This window comes from Somniosus microcephalus, chromosome 3 (assembly GCF_052327205.1).
Source record: "Somniosus microcephalus isolate GS21.2 chromosome 3, FLI_Smic_1.0, whole genome shotgun sequence".
Taxonomy (NCBI): domain Eukaryota; kingdom Metazoa; phylum Chordata; class Chondrichthyes; order Squaliformes; family Somniosidae; genus Somniosus; species Somniosus microcephalus.
This window is the reverse complement of record NC_140989.1, coordinates 155,785,356-155,799,284: the sequence shown is the minus strand read 5'-3', so window position 1 is coordinate 155,799,284 and position 13,929 is coordinate 155,785,356. Positions and strand designations below refer to the sequence as shown.

At 42.7% G+C, this 13,929-nt stretch overlaps 1 protein-coding gene across 3 annotated transcripts in view; it reads left to right on the top strand.

The window, feature by feature from the left end:
* kiz (kizuna centrosomal protein) overlaps positions 1 to 13,929 on the top strand; it is a 433,449-nt gene that overhangs the window by 176,477 nt on the left and 243,043 nt on the right. For all 3 annotated transcript variants that reach the window (XR_015077557.1, XM_085981766.1, XM_085981765.1), the window contains exons 11-12: positions 5,351 to 5,428; positions 7,447 to 7,531. Coding sequence is in view for 2 of the 3 variants with exons in the window: in XM_085981766.1 (XP_085837892.1) it covers positions 5,351 to 5,428; positions 7,447 to 7,531 (163 nt within the window). In the remaining variant the exon portion in view is untranslated. The remainder of the gene's footprint in view (positions 1 to 5,350; positions 5,429 to 7,446; positions 7,532 to 13,929) is intronic.

The window sequence follows — 13,929 nt, the reverse complement described above, 5'->3', positions numbered from 1 at the left end:
CCTCACATACTTACACTCCACACTTGCACCCATCACTCACCTCTACATCTCACTTTCAAGCCCCTTCGACCCCCCGCTGACCTCCTACTCGACTCCTCCAACCCGGCGGGGTTCTCCGAGGTCAGGAAGCCTTCACCTGAAAAGTTAAAATGGCACTAATCCTTTTTTCTGCCTGTTAACTACCTGTTAACAGGCAGCTAAAAGGATTTAATCCCTTTCCCGCCTCGAGGAGACGGGACCCGGGGCAAGACGGTTTCCCGCCTCATGGCAAAAGGGCACGGAGGCGGGATGGGGGCAGGTTTACCATCAGCCCCCACTTTCTGCAACCTTACCGGCAGTCCCGCCTCTGTACCCGCCTCCTCGGGGCTGACAAAATCCAGCCCTCTGTGTTCCCTGTACGAGGACACCCAAATCTCTCTGAACACCATCATTCAATAGTTTCTCACCATTTAAAAAATATTCTGTTTTTCTATTCTTCCTAGCAAAGTGATTAACCTCAAATTTCACCACATTATACTCCATCTGCCACCTTATTGCCCACTCACTTAACCTGTTTATATCCCTTTTCAGGCTCTTTGTGTCCTTCTTACTTTTCTACCTAGCTTTGTATTGGCAGGAAACTTGGCTACATTGCACTCGGTCCCTTCATCTAAATCATTAATATAGATTGTAACTAGCTGAGGCCCAAGCACTTATGGCACCCCCACTAGTTACAGCCTGCCAATCTGAAAATGACCCGTTTATTCCTACTCCCTGTTTTCTGTCTGTTAGCCAATCCTGTATCCATGCTAATACCTTACCCCCAACCCCATGTGCCATTATCTTGCTTAACAATCTTTTATGTGGCACCTTATCGAATGCCTTTTGGAAATCCAAATATACTACATCCACTGGTTCCCCTTTTTCTACCCTGCTAGTTGCATCCTCAAAAAACTCTAATAAATTTGTCAAACACGATTTAACTTTAATATAATCATGTTGATTCTACCTTTTTCTAAATGCCCTGTTACCACTTCCTTATAATGGATTCCAGCATTTTCCCAACGACTGATGTCAGGCAAACTGGCCTGTAGTTCCCTGTTTTCTCTCTCCCTCCTTTTTTGAATAGCGGGGTTACATTTGCTGCCTTCTAATCCGCTGGGACATTTCCTGAATCAAGGAAATTTTGGAAGATCACAACCAATGCATCCACTATCTCTGCAGCCACCTCTTTTAGAACCCTAGGATGTAGGCCATCAGGTCCAGGGGATTTGTCGGCTTTTAGTCCCATTAGTTTTTCAAGTACTTTTTCTCTACTGATAATAGCTTTGAAGATGGTTTTAAAGCTAACCGAGTGGGATCCAAATAATTGCCAAATAGGCTTGTAAACATTTCTGGTGGTCCAGCAGGAAACCCAATGCAGCAGTCAGGCAACCCATTTATCCAGCTGCATGGATTATTTCTCTGAGAGAATGTTCAGCTGGAGGGAAGATTTGTTAAACTTCAGTCTGGGCTATTGTGGTAAACCACTGCTAACTCTGTACAGGTCCGGACATGTCTCCGCCCCTGGCTCCACCCCTAAGCCCGGGTATAAAGGTGACTCACCACCCTTCCCCCGGGAGCTCTTAGGATGGATCCACTAGCAGAGGCATGCTCCAGTTCTTAGTCAATAAAAGCCTACTTCGTATAAGTTCAACTCGTAGTCTTTGGTGTTGTTGATAGTGCATCAATTTTATTGACTACATTTTCGACATGGAGCAAATCTTGAAGCCGGAACGTTTAGACCTGGATCCTCAAGCAGCAGATGCAGCCAATAACTTTGAACACTGGCTGAGCTGTTTCGAAGCCTTCCTGGAGGCCTCCAGCACTACCGTCACTACAGATGACGCGAAACGGCTTGTCTTGAACTCACGGGTGAGCCACCGAGTCTACTCGATCATCCGAGACGCCACAACTTACGCGGCCGCCATCGCGACGCTAAAGGAACAATACGTGAGGCCTGTTAACGAGGTCTACGCCAGACACCTCCTGGCTACCTGAAAACAGCGCCCCGGGGAATCGGGCGCCGAATATTTACTGGCACTGAGAGTCCTCGGCCGGGCCTGTAATTGCAAAGCGGTGACGGCCAAGGAATGCACGGAAGACCTGATCCGAGACGCCTACGTAGCCGGCATCAGGTCCAACTATACTCGGCAGAGGCTGCTGGAACAGAGGGGGCTCGACCTGCAGAAGACGGTGGCCCTCGCTAACTCATTAGACGTGGCCCTCCAGAACATGGACGCCTACCCCCCTGACCGGATGACCACGTGGATGTCACGGGAGCAGCCATCTTGGGACCCGGTAAGGCCACAAGCCGCCAGCAGCCCAACTACAGCTGCAATGACCAGAGGCCAGAAATGCTACTTCTGCGGCCAGGCCAAGCACCCCAGACAGCAATGCCCAGCAAAGGACGCGACCTGCTCCAAATGTGGCAAGAAGGCCACTACGCGAGAGTGTGCAGGGCAAAATCGACCCCCAATTCCAGCAGCGCCGCATGTGAACCGTGCAGGCTGCCATTTTGGACCCCACCAACCACGTGTGAGCCGTGCGGGCCGCCATTTTGGGCACCACCAGCCGCGGGGGAGCCGCCATCTTGGACACCATTTCGAGACCAGGTCCCCGGCGCGGGCGAATACTACAGCGACCCACCGACCTCGACGATGGCCTCCATCAACTAGCCAGGTCCATGATGAACGTAAAGGTAAATGGCCATGCCACAAATTGCCTTTTCGACTGCGGAAGCACGGAGAGCTTCATCCACCCCGACACGGTGTGACGCTACTCCCTATCGGTTATGCACACACGCCACCAGGTCTTTATGGCCTCAAAGTCCCATACGGCGGACGTCGGCGGCTACTGTGTAGCGACTCTGACAGTGAACGGCGTGGAGTACAGAGATTTTTAATTCCTCGTCCTGCCACAGCTCTGCGCTCCCGTACTGCTAGGATTAGACTTCCAGTGCCATCTGGAGAGCGTCATGATGGCATATGGCGGGCCCCTGCCCCCACTTACAGTCTGCAGCCGGCAGAATTTAAACACGGCGCCGCGCCAAGTATGCATCCTGTCCACCCTGAAGGTCAAACCCCCCCCCCCCCCCGTTGTTTGCTAACCTCGCCAAAGACTGCAAGCCAATTGCTACTAAAAGCAGGCGGTACAGTGCCGGGGATAGGAGCTTTATTAAATCAGAAGTAGAAAGACTCCTGAGGGAAGGGATTATCGAGGGCAGCACCAGCCCATGGCGAGCCCAAGTGGTGGTAGTGAAGACCGGCGAAAAACAGCGCCTGGTTATTGATTACAGCCAGGCGATCAATCGATACACGCAATTAGACGCATACCCACTTCCCCGCATATCTGACATGGTCAACCAGATAGCACAATACCGGGTATTCTCGACGATTGATTTGAAGTCGGCATACCACCAGCTCCCCATCAGGCCTGAGGACCGCCAGTACACGGCCTTCGAGGCCGACGGTCGCCTCTACCACTTCCTCCGAGTCCCCTTTGGCGTCACCAACGGGGTCTCGGTCTTCCAAAGGGAGATGGACCGGATGGTTGACCAGAACGCGCTGCAGGCCACCTTCCCCTATCTAGACAACGTCACCATCTGCGGCCATGACCGGCATGACCACGACGCCAACCCACAGTACGCCTACGTGGCGTATCCTGACGGGCGAGAGGACACAGTCTCAATTCGAGACCTCGCACCCTCAGGTACCACCCGAATCACCATCCACTACCTCCACCCACCACCACTACCCACGACGCACCACCGGGGTGTCTACCACGAACTGACGACATGCCGGTGCCATCCCTACCCCGAGAGGACGACACGCCAGTGCTCCGTCCCACGCGAGAAGCGGCCGCGGGCAAAGAACCGCCGCAACCGGCACCACGAAGATCATTACGGCAGACAAGACCCCCGGAGAGACTTTCGTATACGAACTTTTGAAACACTTCACCCCGCCGGACTCTTTTTTAAACGAGGGGTGAATGTGGTAAACCACTGCTAACTCTGTACATGTCTGTGTGGTAAACCACTGTTAACTCTGTACAGGTCCGGGCATGTCTCCACCCCTGGCTCCACCCCTAAGCCCGGGTATAAAGGTGACTCACCACCCTTCCCCCGGGAGCTCTTAGGATGGATCCACTAGCAGAGGCATGCTCCAGTTCTTAGTCAATAAAAGCCTACTTCGTATAAGTTCAACTCGTAGTCTTTGGTGTTGTTGATAGTGCATCAGCTATTAAGACCACTAACAAGTCAACTTTAGGCTGGCTAAGCAAGGTCTGCTATTATTTGTGGAAATTGAATTTCTTTCTGAGATTTAAGAAAATTACACCTATGTTAGGTAATTTAACATTTTGTTAGAAGTACTGTAGAATTGTAATCAAACTTTGCATATTCCCAAAGAGCATCAAAATACTCTGAATGGCATCAGTTTGTAAAAGTTCTTCTTGCTACAACTCATTACAGTAGAAGCTTTAAAGCTTACAGAGGAGGAAATATTATGAACCAGTAATTGGAAAAGTTAACATCAGCCCACTGCATATGATGCACGCAGCTGTTTTCCCTGTTTCATCGTTTCTCCATACCAATGAGCAGTATTGACATAGAGCACACCTTCAGTAACCTGTGCCATAAACTGATGGCTGAATAAAGCTTCATTGGAAAAGTAGTGCTGAGGATACAGCTAATGAGGCACAACAACCTCTTCTAGCATATTATGCTTTGTGAAGGCAATTGTAAGCACTTATTACTTCAAGTATTTTACTTGTTCCTTCCAAAATTATTTTCCTGATTAAATTTGAAGTTTACTGATTATGAACATTCTGTCTGAGAAAAGCACTTCTTTGCCCACAGCTGATTTTGTGACCCAGAAATCAGCCATAAAAAGTCGCATGACCTTTGGGTTTATCGCGGCCATTTAATATAGGCTGTTTTGGCCAACCATATTATGACAGAAGGCTCCACAGCTGGTGGCCATTACTGCTGATACAGGACTCTGAGGCCTGCTGCAGTAAGTGAATTGCCTCCCCTATTTCCAGGAGTAAGGCCTAGGTTAATGACCTAAACCAGCAAATGTGGATGTACTATGGGGCACTTATTCTGATTTGTACCCGGAGGGTGGGGACAACACTGGAGGCATGAAAAAGTCCCTTATATCGAATCATTTTTTTTTCTGCAACTAAATAACAACCTAACCTTGAGAAAGAATTGAACTGGTAGATATTTTCTTGTCTTATCCTCATGTTAGTTTGGAAGTTTGTCCGCCTCTGTTTTGATATGTATGCATATTAAAACACTCATGATGTTTATTATTTCTGAATCTAACAGAAACAAGAGCATATCAACTGTTAAAACAATCGGCAATGCAGCAGAATGAGAAGGATGTCTCAGATTTACATTCACCAGGTAATGACCAGTAGAGTATGTTTTAATAAAACAAAATGCTAATTTGCATCCAATTGTTTAAATCAACCACATGGCCCTTGCTCACTAAGAATAGCTTAGAAAATAGTTGCTTTTGTTTTTATTTTGGGTACAAGACTAACTTGATAGCTGCAGATAAAGAATACCAGTATATAAATTGCTCCCATTATATGGTTGCTATTCTTTCAAAACTACCTTTGAATTATACCATCAATTAAGTAGCTCCTGTGTTCAGAGGACATGAGCATACTTAAAGGGACAATGTATACTCTGGATTTAAGGATAAATCTATTTTACTTGTGAATAAAAACATTCCCCCTTCACTCTCCATGACAAGCATAGTTTTGTTCTGACTTATTAAATGTTGTAGATATGCTGCTTATATTCATTCAAGTTCTATTTTGCCACTTGGTGTGATAGGAGTCCTTACTATGTAGTGGTTCAACTATCTGCTCGAAAATTGCCAGTATAAATACTCTAAGCTCTTTAAACTGTCCTAAACTACTGTGAATCTAAAAAGGGTTTTCCACACAAGCTGTGTTTTTTACTATGGCATACTTTATAGCTACTTCTCTTAAGTGTATACTTCTGATAAGTGTAAACAAATGGTGGGAAATCAGATATACACTTAACAAGAGTATGCTGTAGGTCTCCTTGAGGATTTCATTATTATGTTTAAACCATGACAGGTCTGGAAATATAATTTCTCTGAAACCCAATAAAACACTGCAATTGTCATAGATAAATCTTGTGATTAAACAAATGATTGCATTCTGAAATTCACACAAACCGGTAAGAATGTTTTTATAACAGGTCTTTCCTTCTACACAACAATTAGAGGGACACATTCAAAGTTCAGTGTCAAAACAATCTTCACTTTCTTTGTATGTCCAGACCATTTCTTTATACCCTTTATTGTAACACAATGGCCCGTATTTTGCTGTCAGCGGCAAAGGAACAGCGCTCGCCGTTCACTACGCTGACAGCTGTCCACAGCGTTTCCACAGGCTTTTAAGCATAGATTTGATATCACCGGGCATCTGATCCAGTGTGGCGCCCTCTACAGGGCATTGTGGCGTATGTGAGCAGGTCAAACAACAGCGAGGCTTTTCAACCAATCAGATTGAAGAATCTGCACTGAGACACGCAGAGTCTAAACCAGGAATTATAATTTAGATTTAAATCGTGTATGGAAAGCAAAATAAAGATTGGGAAAGAAAGATGGGATTAAGAGAGAGAGAGAGAGAGATAAAGAGACAGACAGAAACAGTTTTTTAAAAAGTTATTTTTTTAAAACCTCCAACACTAATTAAATTCTGAAGGAATCAGACTCCACATGTGTAAAATTAAATTTTCAGGGCCAGTGTCGTCGTTTGGCACCAATTATGACTTATCACGCCATTAAAAATTCACGTACACCTGAATGCACCAGCCCTAACTTTTTCTGCCGTGTTTAGTGGGTAACTAGTGGGTAAGTATCGCAACCTCACGCCTTTACATTGATTTCAATGCCAAGTCTATCGGCGAGGTACTGTTGTAGCGCAGCCTATGCAGGAGCAGGGTAACTCGACTGCAACTTCCGGATTTCCGCCTTTAACTTCACATGTGCGGACTCTGGAAGTTGCTGTCAGATTTACTCCATATTAACAGTGAGCACTGTTAGCCTCGCCATTATTCTCAATGCAAAATCCAGGCCTACGTCTGTTCCAAGTATCCAAATACACTACCCACTGTTTTGGGAAACTAAGCCATTTATATCATGGGGCAGTACTGCTACTGTGTTTTGGTTTTAAAGAATATGATTGCAGCACACACACTGCAGCAGTGAACAACTTCCACTACTGTAGCCAAAAATGAAAAGTAAAGTGATGGAAATAAACTGTCAATCCTCAAATCTTATGAGCACATGATAAATCATCCTGTTCAGTATTGTGAAATGAATAGTCCAGTATTATAGTATATCACAAAACTGTTTTGGCCTCATTCATGTTTTGTTCTAGGTATAAGCAAGCAGAAGTACACCAATAAGACAAAAGATGAGGATAATTTTGAAACTGATTCCAGTGAAGAAAGTCCACAGTTAGGGTAAGACAGTGGCAATTAAATTTAATTATCATTGAGCACTATCAATCAGAAAATGTCACATTGTTAATTACCTTTATTAGTTTTCTAAACTTTATTAAAGAGTACCACATAGATCCACAAAAGTTCTGAAATGTTGTGCCTAATTTCCTGTATTGTCAGCTGAAATGTACATCCCAGAATTCGTTCCCTGGAAATGATCATTGATTTCATTATTCACAATATTTCCCACTTATAGAAATCAAAAAATGGCAGTTCAGAACAATAGACAGCCGTCAATCGCACACCTTGTTCCAACGTTCTTTTAAAGACACATTTCCATGGGAGTGATGCCTTTGGATTAAACTAGTGCACAAGATTGTCTTTATTCATAACCTTTGTGTGCTTGTGGTATTCATGGATTATTGTTCTTCCACAAAACTTGGCATCAGTGATGAGATGTCCACCATTTAATCTGTGGGTGTGACTCACAATGTCATTGCCCATAAAATCATTTTTATGAAGATTAAAATTGGCAGCTCATACATATGAAGTGACACTTGATGGTTTGTAGCATTCCATAATTCATTAAAAAAACATTTAAAATTCTAATAGGAAATGTCCTCCCATAAAATTAACCGATTTCTACAATGGAAGCAATTAGAATTATTCTTCATTTGAAAGACTCTTGTAAGGCATGACTTTATCATTTGCAAAAAAGCTGCATATCTCACTATCACCAGTGACGCATCTTCTATACTGTTACTTGAAAAGATTAATTTAATAGTTGATGTTGGATTACCCTACATTCCATAGACAGAAAGATTAAATAAAATCCTTATTTATCTTTATGGGTCATTATCTGTCCATGGTAATTAGGAATAAATTCTGTGCCATCCTTTTCACATGAATGCTTTATCTCCTCCATTCAGATAGATTGTGCAAAAACGACACTGAATCTTGAATATTGCTTGTGGATATGTTGAAAGGGAATGACATTCTAGATGGGGAAGGAAGTATTTTAGTGTACAGTATGCCTTCATAAGACCTTTTAGAAAGAAATACCCAAGTATATCTCTCTCTTCAGAGCAGAGGTTTACAGCAGCAGAGGTGAGAAAGCAGTTTGCCAATATTGTCACAAGCTATACTTTCACTGGAGAATCAGAGAAAGAGAAAACAGCTACCACAATCTCCTGAGATTATACAGACACCCTACCGTGTATTCCATGTGACAGACACGGTTTTCTCCTTTTAACTATGTTTATGTTTTTGGTGTGAGGTGGTGCCTTGGGTATTTGGCTGACTCATCGCTGAAAAATCCCAAAAGCTTTTATGTGGAGAGTATGTCACACTGTGAGCACGTCACATCAGACTGACATTCAGCTTGAAAGAGTAAGCAAACTGAATTGTCTCTGTGTGGGATGTTATAAAAGATGATGGGCTGTAGTTTGTGATCCCGACGGGGCCGCGCAAGTTCCGGGTTTAGGCATGCGAAGCGCATGCGCTAATACCCGGAACTTGCGACCTGTCAAGAAAGATCGCACGCATGCCTAGGAGAATTTTGCCCAACTTCTGCCCACTGAATGCCTGTGAAATTCTTACACCTGGTAAAAAGGCATGCAATTAAAAAAAAAAATTATTTCATGTGTTCGTGTATTTTTTAAGTGATCCCCATTCATACTATGGGGATTCTGTATGTACGGAACTCCCATAAGTATGAATGGGGATTCCCTTCTTTTATTGGTTAGGTTGGCCCACGTGATCCCAGGGGCGCTTGCGAACTGCATGCGCCCCCGGGATACGTGGGCCTCTGCCCGGGCGTACCCGGAGAGGCCCAGGATTGCAAGTCTCCATACCTCCCGGGTTACCAGGTAAATGCATAGATTTTTTTACAGGTCGGAGGCATCCGCCCACGGGAAGCCTCCGATCGCAAATTTTGGGCCAATATCTCTGCATTTACCAGTGCCTTAATCAGACGTTGTATGTAGCACACCTGCAGTGACATTGTAAAGTTGAACTCCAGTGACAGCATGAATGATACCCAAGGCACCACCTCACACCAAAAACAAAATCTACTGTCCTATTTCATGGTGTCACTGCAAGTGATTCCTACACAAAATGTCTGCTCCCAAGTTGACTCTCGTAAGCAGTTGTAAAGCATAAAATAAGACAACAAGGAATGGCTGAGAGATACTGCTAAGTGTATAGGACCAGAGACATTTAAAAAGATATCTTCTTCCTTTACGATTTTTAAAACTATGAGGCATTTCAGTAGACAGAAGTTTCTCTTCAATGAAACCAAATTCAAGTGTTTTTTACCAGTATGGTATGGCAGTAATTTTTTAACTGCTGTTAAATATTTCCAGTGGATCTCCACAGCAGTGACAAATGTACCTGTGACATCTAGTGGGAAAAATCGGCACTGCACAAATTTGTTCTTTTTTTGTTTTATTCGTGTACTGTACTGAAAATACAGCCTTGCACAATTAAAACATCAAATTTCACCTACAATCAGTAAAGACAAATCAGAACAAATCTTTAGCTGGCTTCAAGGTTATCATTTTCCTGCTAATCCGGGACTCATTTATTCCGAATCATATGTTTGTAGAATTACATTTCAAACTTGTGACTGCTGTTACATAGTTGCTATCCCCCGTCCTCAAGCTTCATATTTAACTCTTTCTATACTGGTGAACCACATTGTAAACGGACTCTACCAATTATAGTCTGAGCTGAATACTTCAAAAGGGCCTGGTTGTCATGGCAGTGTACACTAGGGTAAATTAAGCGCTCCCAGCAGGGAGCTGCGCTCAAAGGGTGTATGGGTTGGAAAACTGAGGCGACAATGTTGTAGCTCCGTTTCCCACCCACGCTGCCTTTGAGTGTAGCTTCCTTGCTGGGAACGTGGCATGAGTGAATTTACCTTACTATCTTTTATACACTATCTTGGTAACCAGTCATCCACTTTTCAACCCTATTCCCAAATCATGTTACTTAAGTAACCTGTCGGTTTTTAATTACCTGATCTATAAAACTGAAAATATCCATTGCAGTGATGAAATATAATACAAAACCTATTGTAATTCACTCAGCAAGTCTTTGAAATACTAATACTGCAATCAACAAAAAATCGTAAAAATACTTTCATGAAAACTTTCTTTTTAAAAAGTCTTACCTACTATATACATGCCATTACTTTCAGGCTGAAAGGAGTCTGATGGATCATAAAATTTCAGTCTCCTTATCATAATCTAAATTGATCCTGTTCATCTTAATAAGATCTTGCATTCATGAGGTAAGCAGTCTTCAGACACTGTTTGTGCCATTGCTGAAAGCAGCTGTCTTGCCCGACAGTGCAAGCAACCAACCCCATTTTATGCAGAGCAGCAAGCCCATTGGAGGTAGGGAATGACCATTCAAACCGAATACAGCAACAACCAAACCCTCTCTGCAGAAAGCAGCAGTTCCTCACCTTAATCTTCTCTGTGCGGCACAGGAGAGGACTCAGCAGACTAACCGTAACATGATGATCACTAAGTATTATTTGTGCTTTGAAAAAGTAATGTTTTTTTAATTGTGATTTGGGAAGAATGCATATAAATAGAATACTTAAAAGAAAGAAAGACTTGCATTTCTACAGCGCCTTTCATGACCACCGGACATTTCAAAGCACTTTACAGCCAATTAAGTACTTTTTGAAGTGTAGTCACTGTTGTAATGTAGGAAACACGGCAGCCAATTTGCGCACAGCAAGATCCTCCAAACAGCAATGTGATAATGACCAGATAATCTGTTTTAGTGATGTTTATTGAGGGATAAATATTGGTCAGGACACCGGGGATAACTTCCCTGCTCTTCTTCAAAATAGTGCAATGGGATCTTTTACATCTACCTGAGAGAGCAGACGGGGTCTCGGTTTAACAAAAGACGGCACCTCTGACAGTGCAGCACTCCTCAGTACTGCACTGGAGTGCCAGCCTAGATTTTTGTGCTCAAGTCTCTGGAGTGGGACTTAATGGAAACTGTTAACTAAGGCTTACTTTATATTCATAGGCATAATCTATATATGTCATTCTTGACTTCATCCCTTTTGAATTATTAGCTCAACCCCACTTGTGCTTCTTATAGCTTTCCATTCAGTATACTTTATTTACATGTAAACTTTAATACAGCCTCATTAAACATGGCACCTCTTTGTAAGCCAATAATAGTCGTCCAAGGTCTCTGAAAGAATGCATTCTCTCTTTTTTTGTGTCTGTCGACAATTGTAAAGTACATGTCTGATAACCAGTCCCATTCATGAAAATACTGTTTCTATTTCTGAAGCGTTTCGTTGATTAGATTGTTGAGGTAAAAGGCAGCTGGCAACTTTAACACTTTTAGCAAAAGTTTGTAGTGAAACCAGGTATTGTGCAGCTGGGGCATTTCATGTCCAGACTCCATTGACTTCCTGGTAAACCGCAAATGAGTGTATACAGCTGCTCCCAGTAGGATTACTGGGTGACCAGACAATGGAAGGTTTTGACAGAAAGGTCTGAAAAGTTAAATTCAGAGAGTAATGTAACAGCTGAATTTTAACATTCTGACTGTTTAAGGATCTTTCTAGTAGTTGCATTGCTCACAATGACCTTGAAATTCAGATCACTCTTAAATAATAGGCCTTTTTTGTAAAAATATTTTATTCACTGTTGCTGCCTTTGCAAGAAAACACTCCATTATCCAAGGTTAACATTTGTGAAAATTACTGTAAAATGTTTAAAAGAAATAAAAGAAAGAATTGCACTTACATAGCACCTTTCACCACCTCAGATTGTCCCAAAGCACTTTACAGTCAATGAAGTACTGTTGAACTGGAGTCATTGTTGTAATGTAGGAAACATGGCAGCCAATTTGCGCACAGCAAGGTCCCACAAACAGCAATGTGATAGTGACCAGATAATCTATTTTTAATGACGTTGATTGAGGGATAAATATTGGCAGGACACCGATGAGAACTCCCCTACTCTTCTTAAAAATAGTGTTGTGGGATCTTTTAAATGCACCTGAGAGGGCAGGTGCTTCCAGACCCCAGGACTGCCCTCTCAGTGCTACCAAATGACACAACCTCCTCTACGTCCTAGTATTGCTCATACCTATCAGCAATCTGGAACATCTTCCCTACCAACTTCTGGTATAGCCTGGGCTGTAAAAAAAAAAGTAAAAGATAAAATTGAACACATAGTTGAACTAACGTATAATAATAATCAAGCTCACTGATTTACAGTTTCTACAAAAATATGAACATAGTCATGCAATTCAAATCCACAAATACCAGAAACAGTCCCAGAATATACTGTGCAATAAAAATGCAACTCAATTTATTCCACCATTGTAAATCAGTGGTCCTGATACTATATTGGACATTACATAGCATCAAGCAATGTTTCCTCTTACTCACTTTGAGCACTGCCACAAGAGATCCATGAGTATCTTATATAATTTTTATACAACACCGAGTGCAGACTGGTGATTATATTTAGTGCTTTGTTCCTCCAATGAGCCACTAGTGGAACATGTAATATTGTTCATAAAACGCATGCTGCTCAGCTGTGTTCTGTTGATTTAAAAATATTTTATTTAAACTAATGTTTCAGACTTTGTTTTTATCTTTTTTTGACTACTTCAGCATCTTCATCATAAATGTCACGCTGCAGCCCTGCAGTAAATCTAATGAGTAAGTCAGCCCAAAACTGGTGAAATAATAAGTAAAAATGAAATTAAACAAAACAGAATAAATCTGGTTTGCAGAAAATAAACCACGCATTCAATCAGTGCAACTGCTGGTTTATTTCACTAAATCAGTGGTCCCTGATGTGGATTCTCTCTGTCCCTCAAGCTATTTAATCACCGTGCTTCATCTGAATCTTGGCACTCCCCTTCCCCCCATCTTAAAATATCCAATCTGTTCTCATTGAGTATAATAGAAATTTGCCAGAGCAGGAAAGCATGCATTTTAGCATGTATTGTCTCTCCTCATTCTTACTGTCAAAATGTATCAGCTCACACTTTGCTGCGTTGAATTTCATCTACCATGTATCTGGCCATTCCACCAACCTATATCCTCTTGAAGTCTCTTACTATCCTCCTCACTGTTTACTACACTTCCAAGTTTGTCATCTGCAAATTTCAAAATTGTGCCCTGTACCTCCTAGTCATTAATGTATGTTAAAAACAGCAGTGGTCCTAGTACTGAACCCTGGGGAACACCACTGTGTACCTCCCTCCAGTCCAAAAAACAGCCATTCACCACACCTCTCTATTTTCTACCCCTTAGCAGCACGGATGCAAAATTGGCTATTACCCCTTTTATCCCATGGGCTTCAAATTTGCTAACCAGCCTAATATGTGGTACTTTATCAAACATCTTTTGAAAGTTCATATAC